This window comes from Rana temporaria, chromosome 4 (assembly GCF_905171775.1).
Source record: "Rana temporaria chromosome 4, aRanTem1.1, whole genome shotgun sequence".
In the NCBI taxonomy this organism is placed as follows: Eukaryota; Metazoa; Chordata; class Amphibia; order Anura; family Ranidae; genus Rana; species Rana temporaria.
The window spans coordinates 309,819,281-309,838,666 of record NC_053492.1 but is presented as its reverse complement, the minus strand read 5'-3'; the positions used below and the strand labels follow the sequence as shown (position 1 = coordinate 309,838,666).

At 41.3% G+C, this 19,386-nt stretch overlaps 1 protein-coding gene across 1 annotated transcript in view; it reads right to left on the bottom strand.

Annotated features, from left to right (window-relative positions):
* The window catches only part of UST (uronyl 2-sulfotransferase), a 437,794-nt gene that overhangs the window by 8,579 nt on the left and 409,829 nt on the right, over nt 1-19,386 (bottom strand). The window contains exons 6-7 of the mRNA XM_040350590.1: nt 8,842-8,939; nt 5,401-5,558 (exon numbers count right to left, since the gene is read on the bottom strand). Coding sequence (XP_040206524.1) covers nt 5,401-5,558; nt 8,842-8,939 — 256 coding nt within the window. The remainder of the gene's footprint in view (nt 1-5,400; nt 5,559-8,841; nt 8,940-19,386) is intronic.

The window sequence follows — 19,386 nt, the reverse complement described above, 5'->3', positions numbered from 1 at the left end:
ACTGCTGGAGTATAATACCAACGTAGAGTAATTTTGGTAGATAATTCCCATAGGGAGGTGCACATAGAAGCAGATTGATTGGCTTTGCAAGCTATATGCCATTGGTTATCTGTAAAGGAACATTTAAGGTCTTTTTCCCACTGTAGATGAGAAGAAGATTTAGTGAAAGTACGTTTTTGTTGCATTAAATTATAGAATAAGGAAATGCCTCTTTTTTGTTGTACTGGTGATGTCAAATAGGACCAAGCCGAAGTGTGAATGAGCTTAAAGAAATGGCCTAGTTTATATAAACAATGTACCACTTGTGTATATTGAGAATAATTAATGTGAGGTATGTCATATTCGGATTGAATAGATTGGAAGGATTTAATGTATCCATTCGAGTAAAAGTCCTGTAGATAATTAATGCCCTTTTTGTGCCAGGAAGCAATCGGAATGTGACTAATAAGAAGGTATAAAGCTTGGATAGGGACCTTAATATCAATGCTGGGATCTGTTAGTTCAGAAGAGGTCAAGAATTTAAGCCATGTTTTAATGGAAACAGCCATTGTAGGTGGTAGATGTGTTGGGATTTTAACCCCCAAAATGGCCCCATACAACCAAATATTGGTTGGGCCATACGTACAGTAACTGGATTCAATATTACCCCATTGAGTAGTAGAAGTAGTGTTAAACCACTCTCTAACTTGGGTTAGAATGGAGGAATGATAATAATCTTGAAAGTCAATGTATCCCACTCCTCCAGACATTCGATGTTTAATTAATTTGTTATGAGCACATCTAGACCTCTTTCCCTTCCAAACAAATTTGGATAAAAGCGTTTGCAAGGATTTAAAAAAAATATTGGGAATAGGAATAGGTAAATGGCGAAAAAAATATAACACCTGTGGAAGATGAATCATTTTGAAAGCAGATAATCTGCCCCACCAAGAGAATTCGTGCTTGCTCAGATTTTGAAGGTCTGCTTGTAATTTACTTCTAAGGGTAAGGTAATTATATTCATATAGTGATTTGGTAGTTCTGGTGAGGTTGATACCCAAATATGGAATTTTAGTGTCCTCCCAGATGTAAGGGAACTGGTGCTGTAATAAATTTCTGGACACAGCATCAATTCCGATGTCCAAAATGGATGATTTTAAAGCGTTTGCTTTGTAAAAAGAGACCTCACCAAACCAGGATAACATTTTTTGAACTTCAGTTAAAGAGGAAAAAGGATCGGTTAACATCAAGATTATGTCGTCTGCAAATAAGCTAATTTTATGGGCCAGTTTTCCTATATGAATTCCTGATATGTTGTCATTAGTTCTAATGTGCTCAGCCAGGGGTGATTATTTTTACCAGAATCCCATGTTGATGTTGGGGTATGTAGCTGTTAACATTTGTTCATTTCTGGAGATTTTTTCTATAATATATGGATATGTATTTTTTATATTCATATCCTTTATTTTTATCATACACGATAAATGATTTCAGTATAAAATGTATTTTTTATTTTTTCTGAATTCTTTTTTACTTTTTATTTTTGTACAATTTATATTGATCAAACAATAACTTACAGTTTTTGCTGAATTGTGATTTCTTTAAAGTAGTTTGGCACTATGCTGTTCGTCCTTTATCCACTTAAAGACCTCAGGTGTTTTTCAGATTTGGTGTTTGCAAGACTAAAACATTTTTTTCTGCTAGAAAATTACTTAAAACCCCCAAACATTATATATTTTTTTTTTCTAACACCCTAGAGAATAAAATGGCGGTCATTGCAATACTTTTTGTCACACCGTATTTGCGCAGCAGTCTTACAAGCGCACTTTTTTTGGAAAAAATTCACTTTTTTTAATTAAAAAATAAGACAACAATAAATTTGGCCCAATTTTTTTATATATTGTGAAAGATAATGTTACGCCGAGTAAAATGATACCCAACATGTCACGCTTTAAAATTGCGCCCGCTCGTGGCATGGCGTCAAACTTTTACCCTTAAAAATCTAGATAGGCGACATTTAAAAAATTCTATAAGTTGCATTTTTTGAGCTACAGAGTAGCTCTAGGGCTATAATTATTGCTCTCGCTCTAACGATCGCGGCGATACCTCACTTGTGCGATTTGAACACCGTTTTCATATGCGGGCGCTACTCGCGTATGCGTTCGCTTCTGCGCGCGAGCTCGTCAGGACGGGGCGCTTTAAAAAAAATTTTTTTTTGTTTTCTTATTTAATTTTATTGATTTTATTATTTTTTACACTAAAATATAAAAAAAAAAAAAATGATCACTTTTATTCCTATTACAAGGAATGTAAACATCCCTTGTAATAGAAAAAAGCATGACAGGTCCTCTTAAATATGAGATCTGGGGTCAAAAAGACCTCAGATCTCATATTTAGGCTTAAATGCAAAAAAAAAAAAAAAAAAAAGGAAAATTTGTCATTTAAAAAAATTACAGAAAAAAAATTGTCTCTTTAAGAGGCTGGGCGGGACTGACGTTTTGACGTCACTTCCGCCCAGCAGAGCTATGAGGACGGGTGGGGGCCATCTTGCCCTCACTCAAGTCCTCACTCTCCAGGCGGCAGCATCGGATCTCCTCCGCCGCTACCGACGGCTCCGGTAAGCGGCGGAGGGCGCGGAAAAGCGGCGGGAGGGGGGGGGGCCCCTCTCCCGCCACCGATAACGGCGATCTCGCGGCGAATCCGCCGCGGAGACCGCCGTTATCGTTTACACGGCCGCCAGCTGAAAACATGGATATCTCAGTTGTGGCAGCAGCTGCTGCCGTTACTGAGATATCCATGTTTAAAAAGAGGACGTATATATACAGTGGGGGGTCCTTAAGTGGTTAAAAGGCGTGCGGTATGATGCCTTACTAAGAATCACTTTTTATAGTAGGTTGGCACTATACTGTTCTTCCCTATAAGATGTGCGGTATGTGGCCTTAGCATTAATATCTTTGCATTGCTGTGTGGGTATAATGTTTTTCGTTGGGGAGATTAACTAAGTCCCCTGACGGTATAACCCTCTTTCCCTTACTTGATCTATCATCAAAAATGGCGTTGGTGCGGTCTCTTTGGGATTCACGGGAAAAGGGAATAGCCGCTCCAGGTGGGAACCCAGATGAATATCCTCCGTTGCAGACAACTCAGGTGCAGGCATGCACTTAGCAAAGCAGGAACAAAGATTGTCTCTAGACAGCCGCACTCTGAACAAATTGTAGCCTTTTATTAAAAGAAGGACAGCACTACAAGTAAAACCAAAAAAAATACAACCTGACCACTGACGCGTTTCGCACTGAAACTAGTGCTTAGACATAGCAAAAAAATACAACAAATGATATCAAATATATATACAACCTTAATGAGACCAAACAACTGAAGACCCAAGAAAACAGGTGATGTCTAATTATCTAATTAGTAATCAAACCAATAAGTGGGTGAGAGTGTCTGGTGAAAGAACCCTCTAATAAAAGAGAGAAAATGTGTGTTTGGTGATTTACACCTTCATGTGCATACAACAATTATATAGAGAGTATCCCTATAAAAAGTTTATAGATGGTGAATGTTATACAGATGTAAAAACAACAAAACAAAATGACAAAACCACCTATAGTAACATTAGTGTGAATGTGTGTGAGCCCCATGTGCCAGTGGATAAATATATAATGTGTGGTGCAGCACGAGAACATAAAATTAATAAAAGGGAAATAATGAAATCTCTCATACATGTACAAAGCGTGCTGTGCAGTGAAACGAAGAAAAAAATGATGTATTAATTATATGGATGAAGATGGACAAAGGTTGTGTATGTGTATCATAAGTAATCCAAATATTAGTGTAATATGCAACACAAATGTGAAACAAATGTGTACACCGTGTATAAGTAAATGAGTGAAAAGTAAGGCGAGTCCTACTGAGTGTATACTAGAAATGAGAATAAAGATAAATGTGAAAAAATCTTTATAAAAAGTAAAAAGAGAAAAAAAAAAAAGGAAATGTGTTATATGTGTCAGGATACTGTGCAGGCATTGTGTGAATGGGGATAACATGCACAATAGACAGGCATTACATCAGACCTGTCAAACAGGAGATAGGTATACAGGGATATATACATATACACATATATATATATATATATATATATATATATATATATATATATATATATATATATATATATATATATATGTACATGTGTCAGGATACTGTGTAGGCAACGAGGAAGGCGGGGAAACGACAAGAAGAGATAGACAAAAGTGATTGATCAAAAATGGAAAGCATCCCATTCAAATTCATGCCTGCCGGTATTCTAATGTGAAACATGAATGCCTAGTGAACCTCTCGCCCGCACAGAATCCTGAATCTGTCACCCCCCCTGATGAAATGCCCAATGTAAAAATCCATCTTTTTTTTTTTAATTTATTTTGTTTTATTAGTTTTAGAGTAATTATATTCACAGCGGGATTCACAGCGAGGCTATGTCATTTAACATTGTATTTAAGCGGTGGTCAGAACGCCGCCCTTGATCCCGTGAACACGTCCCCTTTGAGACAAAACATTGGGCAAGCAACGTTCTGACATCACCGCATTACCCGCCGAACCCGGAAGACACGGGCAGGCAGATCGAGGAGCCGGCCGGCTCGATACGTTTATGCTTCTAACATTGGATATCTTTGTAAGTGCGCATTTTAAAGTTTTATATTAAATGCATCTTGGATTTTACACTATGCGAGTCCTTCTCTCTTATATGGCACATCGATATATACACTGAATGAGAATACCTACAATAAGGCTTTTCCTGGTGGAAATGCGTTTTGGGAGTTATCAGCTTACAAGCGATTGTGATCTTTTTAGCTGGTAAGAGGCAGCAAATACTTATGGTGGAGGTGACTTTCTATTCTCACGTTTCCTGGACGTTGTGGATTTCTCACTTGAAGAATACAATTTGGACACATTTATTTGGATGGATTGTTCATCTTTGGACTTTGAGTGATTTCACCTGTCACTGGGTTATTATATATTTAACATATGTTTATATAGTCACTCTCTTTTTTTTATGGAGAGTGTCTTAGCACAATTACAGCACTCATTGATTTAATTTGTATTCGTATATAGGTCACCCTATATCAGTTTTCACTTTATTTGCACAGCTTTTTATTTTCCTGTATGTCTTTTGTTGTAGTATAACACTTGTAGTTGCTTGCTTGATATTTACCGAATAAACGCAATATTTCTTTCACCATTAAGATAAAAAAACCTTCTGCCTTCAGAACCACTTTACGCCAGATTGTTAAATTAAAAATAAACATAATACAATAATGATATTCTGGTTATTTTAGCATTTACCTCTTAGATTAAATGGGAGAAGAGGTAGTACTACCATTTGTATACAATTTTCAGAATGTTATAGCTTTTACCACATACCTGGATTTTTATAAATATTCATGACATCCTTAAAGTAGTGTGGTAAAAATCTTTCCAACAAAAGCAGAACATCTTCAAGCTCTTCTAGAATTCCAACAAGTAAAAAGTTTTCATTTACGTTTTGTTTTGCACGTTCCAAGGCCCACTCACCAGGATCCCTAGAGGAAATGGAAGTTCATGGGTTGAATAAACTACAAGGCTTTCAGTTTTCTAACAAACTGACTTTCTGGACCTCCACTCAAACTCTGCAATCAAGTGTTAATAAAAAATGCTGATGGAAAATTCAGCTACGTGAAAATAGGAAGAGAACATAATCAAGCAAGGCTAAGTACGATTTTCCAATTTTTAATCCAATCACAGAGCCTCTAATCATGTTGCTCCTCATTGCAATCAGTCGGCGTCCATGCGATCTGCTGTAGGAGTCAATGGGGATGATTTACTAAAGGCAAATCCACTGTGCACTGCAAGTGCACTTGGAAGTGCAGTTGCTTTAGATCTGAGGGGAAGATCTAAAATGAGGAGAAGCTCTGATGATTTCTATTATCCAATCATGTGCAAGCAAAAATGCTGTTTATTTTCCTTGCACGTCCCCCTCTGATCTACAGCGACTGCACTTCTGAGTGCACTTGCAGTGCACAGTGGATTTGCATTTAGTAAATAAACCCCAATGTTATATTAACAACACCCTGAACACAGTTTGCAAAATGCAGTGTCAGGTGCAATGCGATTCAGGTGCGGAATAAAAAGGGTCCTTCTCCATTTTGGTGTAGATGCAATGCAATTTGAGCCATACAAAATGCATGGCTCAAGTTGCACCGCACAGACATTGCATGTAATATGGATAGGAATGCAGTGTAATTCCTGTGCGAATGACATGCGGCAACACACAAGTGTGAACCCAGGCTTAAGCTGGATACACACTATACAACTTTTGTTGTTCAATTTCCTTTAGATTTACCTTCAACTATGTAGTGCAAGGGCCTGCCTGATTGCATACAAATTGTAAGTGTTTAGGTTTGACCTCATATTATATGGTTTTGTAAATCTAAAGGAAGAAATCTAAAGAAAATTTTATAGTGTGTATCTAGCTTTAGGCAGACTATGGCCTCGTACACACGGTACGAAAATCAGATGGGAAAAGTCGTAAGACGAGCTGTCTGTGTATTTTCGGATCGATTAATACGATGCATTCCACAGACAATTTGACTTCATCAGACAAAAGCTGGATGTGCAGGCTATAACATTTGTGTCTGATGTTAACTCAAAGTCTGATTTCAGATGGTCAGTACACAAATCCATCACACAAGTCGAAAGTACAAAACACACATGCTCGGAATCAAGGAACGACTGGGAAGAGTTCGATCTTGTAAACTACTGTTCGTAATCTAGAATTAACATTTGTGACGTGGCAATTGATGAAATGTCAAAATTCTCATCTTCTTAAACCATTTGCCAACCAAATTTTTACTGCGGCAGCATGGCTCGGCTGGGTGAAACAACTTTATGTTATGTCGCTTCGCCCTGTGGCCACTAGGGGAGGGCTGCCGGGCACCGACGATCGCTCGTGACATAGCGAGAATCGGGATCTGTGCGTGTAAACACACAGATCCTGGTTCTTTCAGTAGAGAAATGACTGATTGTTGTTCATTCAAAGTATGAACAGTGATCTATCATTTCCCCTAGTAAGTCCCATCCCCTTTAGCTAGAACACAGAGAGGGAACACAGTTAACCCCTTGATCGCCCCCTAGTGTTAACCCCTTCCCTGCCAGTGAAATTTTTACAGTAATCAGTGCATTTTTATAGCAATGATCGCTGTAAAATTGTCAATGGTCCCAAAAATATGTGTCAAAAGTGTCCGATCTGTCCGCCATAATGTCACAGTCCCTATAAAAATCGCAGATCGCCACCATTACTAGTAAAAAAAAAAATATTAATAATAAAAATGCCATAATTCTATGCCCTATTTTGTAGATGCTATAACTTTTGCACAAATCAATCAACAAACGCTTATACATACCAAAAATATGTAGAAGAATACATATTGGCCTAAACAGAGGAATTTTTTTATTTTTTTTTGTAAAAAAAAATTGGAATATTTATTATAGCAAAAAGTAAAAGATAGTGTTTTTTTTTTAATTGTCGCTGTTCTTTCGTTTATAGCGCAAAAAATAAAACTGCAGAGGTGATCAAGAACCAACAAAAGAAAGCGCTATTTGTGGGGGAAAAAAGGTACAACATCATATGACCGCCCAATTGTCAGTTAAAGCGACGCAGTGTCAAATTGTAAAAAGTGCTCTGGTCAGGAAGGTGGTAAAATCTTCCGGGACTGAAGCAGTTAATGGGATAATTATAAAGCCGCTTTGCTGGTGATACTAATGTAGTTATGCCAAACGTATTTTAAAAGGAATTTGTTCTTTACGATCTGAAAATCGTGAATCAATGCTCACCAAACTTCTACTAACATGAAATTAGCAGAAGGGGCCCAAAGGGTGGAGCTTGAGAAATGAACTTCCTTTTTATACTCTCATAGTACGTCACTACGTTTGTGTTTGTCAAACAACAATTTGCAGATAGTTAGTATGCTAGACAAAATCCTGCACATGCGCTTTTGCCAAAAATCAGACGCTTGTGGTTGTCCCACAATCAAACTGTGTGTACGAGGCCTTATGCCGCGTGCACACGATTGGAATTTTTTGACAACAAATGTTCGATGTGAGCTTTTGGTCGGATATTCCGACTGTGTGTATGCTCCATCGGACATTTGCTGTCGGAATTTCCGACAACAAATGTTTGAGAGCTGGTTCTCAATTTTTCCGACAAAAGTTCTTGTCGGAAATTCCAATCGTCTGTATGCAATTCCGACGCACAAAAAGCCTACGCATGCTCGGAATCAATTTGACGCATGCTCGGAATCATTGAACTTAATTTTTCTTGGCTCGTCGTAGTGTTGTACGTGACCGTGTTCTTGACGTTCGGAATTTCCGACAACATTTGTGTGACTGTGTGTATGCAACACAAGTTTGAGCCAACATGTCGGAACAAAATCCACGGTTTTGTTGTCGGAATGTTCGATCGTGTGTACACAGCATAAGAGTATCAAAAACATTTGAAATAGGATGTGTCTGAGGTTGCCAATATAACCTGATTCCAACCCACTTGAGAAAATGTTTGTACCGAGCAGAGAAGGAATTTTTCTCAATGAGAATTTTTTTTTTTTGTTAACTTATATCTTTCAACAAAAAATGCATGCACAGTAGTTTACAGCAGATCTCAGTACATATAATCCAGCAATAGAGTTAAATATTGTTATCAGTTTCTTTAATCGAGCAGTGTGGGGTGTATGTCGTGATAGTACAGACTGTTAGCCCAATACTTTTATACAACTGGCCAATGTGTATTTCCTATACCTGTAATATCAAAATCAGCACATAATAATTTACCTGCATTTTGGATGCTGTCCACAAAAATATGGAATAATATAAAATAGTCTGGGATTGGAACACTCTGCATAGTTTCCTAAAATGCATTCATTAATGTCCTGTAAAAAAAAAAAAAGGAGTTGGATTACACAGTGCCAAGCAATAAATGATGATAAGCACTGATAATCATATAAATTGACCACTGTGTTATCTCAAAATGAAAACCTGAGAAATGTGATTTAGCCCCCCTTCACATCGGGACGACTTGACATGCCGCTTGAAATGTCAAACGGCATGCCAAATCGCAGCATATTGCCGGCAATAGCACCATCCAATTTTGCGGCACCGCACAAACGTTTTTAACCCTTTCTCAGTCGCTAGTGGGGGGTAAAACCGCCCCGCTAGCAGCTGCATAGTGGCGCTTTACCAACGACGCCGCTCCCGCCCCAGTGGGAAAGGGGCCTTACACAGAACTTTAATAAATAAATAATCTTATGGAAGAAGATACTCTATATGCTGCTTCTGTCATAAATGCTTCTTTTCTGCTTGATAGCATTTTTCCAACAGTTGCCAAGTTGGTGTACAATCTCGGCATACCATTGATGCCAGGACGCAGCAACTACCAAGAGCATTTATGTCACACAGGCCTGCTAAACCAGGCAGCTAAAGACTCCAGACCTGGGAAAGGTTGGAAGCTGTGGCAAAAAAACATTTTTGTCATACATACTTAGGGTGAACTGTTTTTTTTGTTTTTTTTACCAGGAAAAGTTTTTATTAGATTACACAAAATGTGCACAAGTACAAAGAGAAAGACAATCATTGTCTTCAATAACCAATATTAACACTACACAAAAAGAAAACAAATGCAATATGATATTCAACAGTACAGTGGCATGGTACACATACGTAACCTACCAGCATGACTTTGACATACAACCTCCCTGTAGATCATTTCTTGTTTGGAATTTGAACGGAGAACACTACTGCTGCAAGATCGAAGTGCTAACCACTAAGCCATAGTGCTGTCTCTTCAACCACTTGAAGACCAAGCTTTTTCTGGAATTTTTCGTTTACCTTTAAAGGTTACCTCTTTATGCCGCGTACACACGATCATTTTTCGGCATGAAAAAAAACGAAGTTTTTCGGCATGTAGAAAAAACAACGTTTTTCCAACTTCATCATTAAAACGACCTTGCCCACACACCATCTTTTTTAAAAAATGCTCTAGCAAAGCGCTGTGACATACAACGGCACTATAAAGAGGAAGTTCCATGCGGATGACGCCACCCTTGGGGCTGCTTTAGCTGATTTTGTGTTAGTAAAGACGATTCACGCTTTTCTGTCTGTTACAGCATGATGTACGAATGGTAGTTTTACCAAAACGAGCGCTCCCGTCTCATAACTTCTTTCTGAGCATGCGTGGGTTTTTAACGTCGTTTTAGCCCACACACGATAATTTTTTACAACCTGAAAAACGGTATCGTTTAAAACGTTGTTAAAAAATGCAGCATGTTCTGAAAAAAAAAATTTTGTTTTTCAGAACCTGAAAAATGATGTGAAGCCCACACGATCATTTGACATAAATTACATTTTTTAAAAACAACGTTTTTTTCATGCCAAAAAATGATCGTGTGTACGCGGCATAAGGGTTGCAGAGGGGATCTAGCGCTGTAATTATTGCACTCATTCTAACATTTGTGATACCTCACATGTGTGGTGTGAACATTGTTTACATATGCCAACGCGACTTACATATGTGTTCGCTTTTGCGCGCAAGCACGGGTGGATGGGGTCGCATTAAAAGAAAAAAAAAAATCTTATTTATTTTACTGTTTTTTTTTTAACACAGTCCTTTTATTTCTTTTTTATTTGATCCCTTTTATTCCTATTACAAGGAATACAAACATCCCTTGTAAAATAAATACAAAAAGACCCCAAATCTCTTCTTTACCTTTAAAAGCAAAGGAAAAAAAAAACAATTACTTTCAGCCCGGAAGTTATGTTGCTGTGGTCCTCCAAGGCCATAGAGGCGATCAAAGAGGATTTTTCTCTTTGATCGCCTATGGTAGTAGCAGTCTCTCGGATGAACCAGGAGAAACAGTAGGCCTAAGAAACACCAGTGGCGGGAGGGGGCGGCTCACAAGCCGCTCGAAATGCTTTTAAGAGAACGCCAGACGGCGGTTGAAAAAAACTGAACCGAGGTTATGGCTGATATGTTCAGCCAAAATCCCAGTAAACCACTTGCAAACTGCAATGTATATGTATTGCGGTTTAGCAAGTGGTTAAAAAACCGAATCCATAAAACCCAGGGCCGATCCGAGACGGGGTGCACAGGGTGCGCTGCACCCAGGCGCCAGAGGGGGGGCGCCAAAGTTTTAGGAGCACTGTTGGTCGGCATTGTGTTAGCAGCATCAGTAATCGGAACAGGGGAGAGAGCCGGGACAAGGAGCAGCCCGGAAAGTGCTGCATTTACATGGAGTCGGCTGGGGCGGGTGAGATTGAACTGGGATCCCTGACTGCATGTAACCCTGCCTGGGCTTGCCACGATTTCCCCTCCCTCCTCCTGGATCGTGAGAGATCTGTTGTGGGATAACAGGCAGCAGAATCGCTCTCCTTGAGGTGAGTCCACCACCCCCTCTGGCTCACACATAGGGGAACAGATGGGGGGGGGGGGGGAGTTGGAGGTCTTACAGAAAATAAACTGATTTGTGTGTAGGGGGGGGTACTGTGTGGAACAGAGGTGCAGGGCCGTCTTACTGAGCGGGCAGTGCCCAGGGGCCACAAGTGCTGATGGGGCCCCATCAGGTCTGGTTCCGATCTAGGAATGTTGCAGTACGTAGTACTCATGTGCAGCTTCCAGCCGGAGCTGACAGAGACTGAGAGTCTTATGATCCGAAAGAGTGCAGTTACTTGTACCCTCCCCCTTTCTCTCAGCGCGCCTTATTCAAGTTCCTCACAGGAGATGCTGAGAGGAGGAGGAGTGGAGCCATGCAGCCTCTGCAGTGGAGGATGGAGTTCAGCCTAGCCTAAGGTAAGCTAGCCAAACATGCAGACAGTCCTGTCGGTGGCTTATCTTAGTGGGGAGGGGGAGAGGAGGATGGGCTCTGTGTAGCAGGCTCCTGTCTCATGCTGTTACACAAGATCGTTTTTATGTGTGGCTGTGATCTGCTCTGCTTCTAAAGGGAGCATGTTTTCTGAGATCTCCCCCCAATCTCTATTACACCTCCCTGTCCTACTCCCTACCCATTATCTGCTCACCAGTCACAGCCTCCTCTCCTGTATGACCTTGCTTCATGTGTCAGGCTGTGGCACTACAAATCCCAGCATGCCAGGAGAGGGGAGGCAGGAGCAATGTCACAGATCAGGCTGGTTTTGTAGATGAAAAGTGCTGGTGTTGTATAGTGTGTTTTATGAAATGTATGATAATTATATATTTGATTATTACGCTTGATGGTCTTAAGGTGTTTATTCATATATATTTTTTGTAAGTAGTGAGCAGATTTGGTGTGGAAGTGCATTGGAGTCTTTTTATTTGTTTATAATGGAAAGAGTAGTGGAGTGTTGGGGGAGGTGGATGGAAAGAATGAGGAGTGAGTTAGGATCCTTTCACACGTTCAGGTCTGTCAGTTTTTCAGGCGGACCTGACAGGACGCTCCATTCACCTCTATGGAGTGACGGATGTCAGTGGTGACATGTCCGCTGACATCCAAATCCGCTAATCCAGGTGGATGGAAACCCTATTTTCCATCCCTCTGGCAGATGGGATGAAAACGGACAGGAGGATCTGTTTTCATCCCATCCCTCATAGAGGAGAGCGGAGCTCTAAAAGGTCCATCTCTCCACTGTGTGCAGAGACGGGCCTGTCATCTGTCGGCTCAACGAAGCCATCCCTGCTGAGCAAGCGAAGTCCATGAAAACTGACGTGTGTGTGTGTGTCTTTTGTTACAGTGGCTGACCGGGCGAATCAAATCCAAGCTCTGTGACAGCAGGATATTGCTCTTCTGTGTGATCCAGGGGCACTGGTAGGCTGAAATTGGCGAGCAATTATAAGGCTGCATTTGGTGAGCACTGGTAGGCTGCATTTGGTGGGCACTAATAAGGCTACATTTGGTGGGCACTGGTAGGCTGCAATTGGTGGGCACTAATAAGGCTACATTTGGTGGGCACTGGTAGGCTGCAATTGGTGGGCACTGGTAGGCTACAATTGTGCGCAATGGTAGACTGCATTTTTATGGGCACTGATAAGGCTGCATTTGATGGGCACTGGTGAGGCTGCATTAATCTCCTGTACCATGTCTGCAGTCTCTGACCATCTCCTGTATTATGTCTGGGGGGGTCTTTCTAAACAGACTCTCTAACAGAGGCCCTCTCTGTGTCCATTAAAGAGACCCCCCCCCCCCTCTAGGTCCAATAAAGTACTCTGCTTCTCTTTCTGTTTTTTTTTTTTTTTAAGAGATCATGTAAGGATCCCAGTGCAACGATAACTCCTTAGGGGAGCATCTCTGTGTTTGAATCATTGCCATAGAAACATTTGTAAAGGGGGAGGAGTTAGTAAGGTGACCACGCCCTTGTAGGGGCGCCAGAAGTATTTCTGCACCCAGGCGCATGTGACCCTAGGATCGGCCCTGATAAAACCGCATATCATTTTTAAAGCTAAGTCTAGTGTATATTTTTGGGGGGATACAGCACATTACTAAGAACTCATCTTTTTGGAATCAAACAATGCATCTCATTCTGTGAGTAGGTGGAGGAGAAGTTTACCTACTCTCCATCCACCATATAGCCAATATAAGGCCTCAGTGCAGCTCCCTAGTTCTGGGAGGGTATACCTGGATGTCCTCCCATATGCACTCCTCCTGAGCTCCCTCTGGAGCACGCTTCAGGAGCACTCTGTGACTGCTCTGTGCCTTGGACAATAGATAACAGATCGGGCACAGTGAACCTTTACAATGTGATCAGCTGTGTCCAATCAAAGCTGTCACAGTGAAAACAAACACAATTCCTTTGCTAGTTATTGGCTCTGCTTTCCTCACACAGACTGTGTGTGAGAAAAGGAGAGCCGATCTGTGCGGAATCACCGATTGTGTTTACATACTATGGCCCGGATTCACGTAGCACTTACGCCGACGTATCTCGAGATACGCCGCGTAAATGTAAATGTGCGCCGTCGTATCTGTGCGCCGTGCCCACAGAACTAGATACGCCTAAAAATAGGCTTCCTACGACCGATGTAAGTTTTCTACGCCGTCGTATCGTGGCGCATATTTACGCTGGCCGCAAGGGGCGCTGCCATTGATTTACGATTCGAATATGCAAATGAGTGAGATACGCCAATTCACGAACGTACTTGCGCCCGGCGCATTAATATACGCGGTTTACGTAAAACTTACGTCTGGCGTATAGTTATTCCCCATCTATGCGGCGCAACTCATGCAAAGGTATGGACCAGGGAACAGCCGCCGTATTTTACGTTGTTTACGTAGTAGTACGTGAATAGGGATGGGCGTAGGTTACGTTCACGTCATAGGCAGTGATTCGACGTATCTTAGGGAGTATTTCCGATGCGATTCTGAGCATGCGCACTGGGTTGCGTCCACGGGACGGCGCATGCACCGTTCGTTCGGCCCATCATTTGCATGGGGTCATGCTTCATTTAAATGGATCACGCCCACTTCCACCTACTTTGAATTAGGCCGGCTTATGCCTACGAATTTACGTTACGCCGGCGCAACGTTGGGAGCATTTGCTTTGTGAATACTGTGCTCGCCGCTCTGCGCTACGTCGGCGTAGCATATATTCGATACGCTATGCCGGCATAACTATGCGCCGTTGTATGTGAATCTGGGCCTATGATTTTTACACAGTGTGTCACACACCATTGCAGCCACATCAGAGCCCTGAAACCACCCTGCCCATTGAAATGAAAAGGCAGTGCTGCCGAAGCACCTGCAAAGTGCTTGCGCAGCGGCGATACATGGGCTGTATTAACCCATTCTTTGGCTGCTAGCGGGGGTTAAAAGTGCCCCGCTAAAAGGACGGTAAAGCACCGCTAAAACTATTGGCACTTTAACGCTGACGCTCTCACCTCCCCAGTGTGAAAGTAGCCTTAAAAATATCTTATAAATTAACAACTTTGTGTAAAAAATAAAAGTTTTCATTTTCTTTTCACATTTTCAAAAACTTGTTGCAAAAAATGTTCAAAAGACTCATTGTGCCTCATTATCATATGTTGGGGTGTTTACTTTCCAAAATGTGGTCATTTTGTGGTTGTTTCTACTGTGCCTGGTGCTCTAGGACCTTCAAAAATTTGATATTTACCGTATTTATCGGCATATACCGCGCACTTTTTTGCAAAATCGTGGGTGCGCGGTGTACGCCGATACCCTCTTTCCCGCGCCGAGTTTCAATACTGCGCTGACATTTACCGAGCGCAGTACACTCGTGTATTGTCGGGCAGTCTCGGCTCCTCCCGCGCTGACGTACTGGACGTACAGGACGTCGGCGCAAGAGTAGCTGAGCATTGCCGACAATACACGAGTGTACTGCGCTCTGTATATGTCGGCGCAGTATTCAAACACGGCACGGGGAGGACGCCGGACTCGACGAAGAGGACACCCGAAGCCGCAGACGGACGCCGGACCCGACGAGGCAGCCGATAGCGCAAGACACCAAAACTGTAAATACAAAAAAACTTTTTTCCACAGGAATTCGGGGCAACTTTAGGGGTGCGCGCTATACGTGGGAGCGCGCTATACCCCGATAAATACGGTAGTCAGAAAATTAGATGCCTAATTTATATCTAATTTATGCTTCTTGAAATCCCAAAGTGCTTCTTGGATTTTGGGCCCCTCTGTGTGGCTGTGCTGTGAAAAATTCTCACACATGTAGTATCGCAATACTCAGGAGGAATAGCAAAGTTTGTTTTAGGGTGTAATTCATAGTATGTCCATGCTGTGTTAGAACTGCTGGATCTTATAAATTGACAACTTTGTTTTTACTTTCTTTCCACATTTTCCAAAAACTTGTGGCAAAAAAAAATGAAATGTTCAAAAGACTCATTGTGCCTTAGAAAATACTTTGGGGTGTTTGCTTTCCAAAATGGGGTAATTTTGTGGGTGTTTCCACTGTCCTAGTACTCCAGGGCCTTAAAAAGGTAGTTAGGAAATTAGATTTGTAAGCTATGCTCATTCAAAGCCAAAATGTGCTCCTTGGAATTTGGACCCCTCTATGCATCTAGGCTGTAAAAAAAAGTCTCACACATGTGGTATCCCCTTATTCAGAAGGTTAAGCAGAATGTGTTTTGGGGTGTAATTATGACATGTGCAAAAAAAGAACTTGTTAAAATTACAATTTTGTGAAAAAAAATAAAAATTTTATTTAGTTTCTATATTTTCCAAAGAACTGTGGGAAAAAAGCCTTCAAAAAGTTCACTATGCCGCTTACTAAATACCTGGAGGAGTCTATTTTCTAAAAAGGGGTAATTAGGGTGATCAATTTTGAAATATATGTACTGTAGTTTGTACACTTTATAACTTTCACACAGGCTAAATAAAATACACTGATTTAGGTTTTTCTTTTTCCAAAGAAATGTAGCAGTTTACAATTTGTCCTCAATTTATGAAGAAAGATTACTTATTTGCAAAATGTTATAACAAAACAAAAACTTGTTTTTCTTTTTCAAAGATGTCTGTATTTTTTCATTTTTATAGCAAAACATAAAAAAACACAGTTTAAATACAGATTAAATACCACCAAAAGAAAGCTCTGTCTCAAAAATGATAACAATTAATTTTTTTTTTTTTTTATAATTCTTTATTTTATATCTCTTTTCTCTTTTTTTCTACATACAAATCAGAATAGGTACAGCTTCATCTTTATAACATACATTGCAATCCTTATCTAAACATCTCTTATACTTTATATTGCGACCTCCTGTACCCCTTCTGGTCCCCCTTTTACAGCACGGGTCTCCTCTCCTGCGTATAGCCACAGTCTTCTTATACCATCCTCAGAGAGGTATCCTGTGCCTCCGAGAATATTAATCACCCTCCCTGATCCCCCCCCCCCTTCCCACAACAACAAAAAAAAAAAAAAAGAAGAAAGTCGGCCGTAGTCTCTCCCCTCTTCCCCCCCTACATGCCCCGCTCCCTGTATTCCATGTATGGAGTCCATATCCTCCAGTAGGTCTCCTCTCGTTCCTGTATTCCCATTGTGAGGTTCTCCATCATCTGTATCTCGTTTATTCTACTGAGCCATTGCAATTTGGTTGGGGACGAGGTGTTCTTCCATAAGATTGGTATACACGCCTTAGCAGCTGTTATCAGATGACGTATTAGGGATTGTTTATAGTTTTCCATTGATATGGGAATGTCGAGTAACAAGAACGCCGCGGGTCTGTGTCCCAGGTCAATCCCGGTAATTTCCAGGACCGTCTCCGAAACCATCTCCCAGAATTCTCTTATCACCCGACAGTCCCAAAATATGTGCACCATAGTGCCCTCTTCCTTCTGACATCTCCAGCAGACTTTGGACGTATTAGGGAAGAGCCGGTTTAGTATTGATGGTGTCCTATACCACCTTGTCAGCACTTTGTATCCCCCCTCCTGGTACCTAGATGCGATTGAGGCCTTGTGTGTAAATGCAAAAATCTTGTTTTTCTGTGTCTCTGTGAACTTGGTACCCGGATCCTTTTCCCATGCCTGCATAAAGACGAGCTCTTGTGGGGCGTTAACTTCAGTCAATATGTTATACATATAGGACAACATATGTCTCATTGGTTCTTGTTTTAAGCAGATTTCCTCAAATTTGGAGGGGCTTCCTATTTCTGCCTCATGAATCTTCAGAGAGCCTAAAAACGTTCTTAGTTGATTTCGTCTCCAACTATCAATATCTTCTCCGTATGCTATCTCTAAGTCTTCACTCTGCATTACATGGTTTTCTCTCGTGAAGTGTATCAGCCTACTGGCTCCCTTCCGTCTTAAGTTGTTGAACTGTCGGTCTCTTATACCTGGCTCAAAGCTTGGGTTTCCCAGAATGGGTGTCATAGGGCCAATACACTTCACCAGATTCGATTTCATGCCTACCCTTCTGATAACTCTAAGTGTGGCCTTTATCATGGGATGTTTCTTTGCACACTGGGATATCTTATTCACATCCAGCCACGCCATTCCTTCTATGGGGATATTGCTTACTTCTTGTTCCAGGTTCACCCAGGGTTTGTTTGCCTGATGTGTACACCAATCCACTACTCGTGCTAAATGAGAGGCCTCGTAGTACCCCATAGGGTCTGGGAGGCCCACTCCTCCTTTTTCTTTGGGTAAGATCAGTATGTTCCTCCGGACTCTGGCCGGTTTTCCTGCCCATATAAACTTCGTAAATTTAGAACTCAAGTCTTTCAAAAATCCCCTCGGAAGTGTTATGGGGAGAGTCTGAAATAAGTAGAGTAGTCTAGGCATCGTGTTCATTTTAACTATATTTATTCGGCCAAACCATGAGAGGATTTCTTTGTCCCACCTTAGTAGGTCTAGTTTTATTTGTTTTATTAAGGGTAGAAAATTTAATTCATAGAGCCTGCCCAATTTCCTTGGTATTTTTGTCCCTAAATATTCTACATGGGAATCCGTCCATCTAAAGGAGAAATTACTGGCTAATTGTTGCTGCAATACACTGTCCACCTCAACTCCCATTGCTTCTGATTTATTATAATTTACTTCGAAATTGGAAATTTTTCTGTATCTTTTTATTTCTGCTAATAAACATGGAAGCGATGTTATCGGGGATGTTAATGTGAACAGTAGATCATCGGCATATGCTGCCACCTTATAATGCACCTCCCCTACCCGGATACCCCGTATATCATTGTTTGCTCTTATAATTCTTAAGAAAGGCTCCAGAGAGAGGACAAATATAATTGGGGATAGCGGGCATCCCTGCCGGGTACCATTATGGATAGGGAAGGGGTCTGATTTTTTCCCATTTACCCTAACTCTTGCCGATGGGCAGGAGTATAAGCTTGTGACCCAGTTCTGTAAACCCTTCCCCAAACCAATATGTGATAACATGGCTTTTAGATACCCCCATTCCACCCTATCGAACGCTTTTTCTGCATACGCGGATATCAGAACTACAGGCTTATGGCGTTGTTGGGCAAGGTATATTGTACTTATTATCCTTTGAGTGTTCTCTCTACCTTCTCTGCCCGGAGTAAACCCCACTTGGTCAGGATGTATCAATAACGGCATATATGTCAGTAGTCTATCGGCCAAAATCTTCGCTAGAATCTTTAAATCAACGTCCAGCAAAGATATTGGCGATAGCTGGAGCACTGGGCAGGGTCTTTCCCTTCCTTAGGGATCACTACAATCTCAGCCATCAAGGTTTCCGCAGGCATCCTCTGTCCATCGCGGATCGAGTTAAATGCCGCTACATACCTGGGCGCCAGTTTTTCCGCGAAAATGTTATAGTATCGCAGTGTATATCCGTCGGGACCTGGCGCCTTTCCCGCTTTTAGGGCGCCCAGTGCTCCCAGAAATTCTTCTACAGTAATCGGGCCGTCTATCTTCTCTG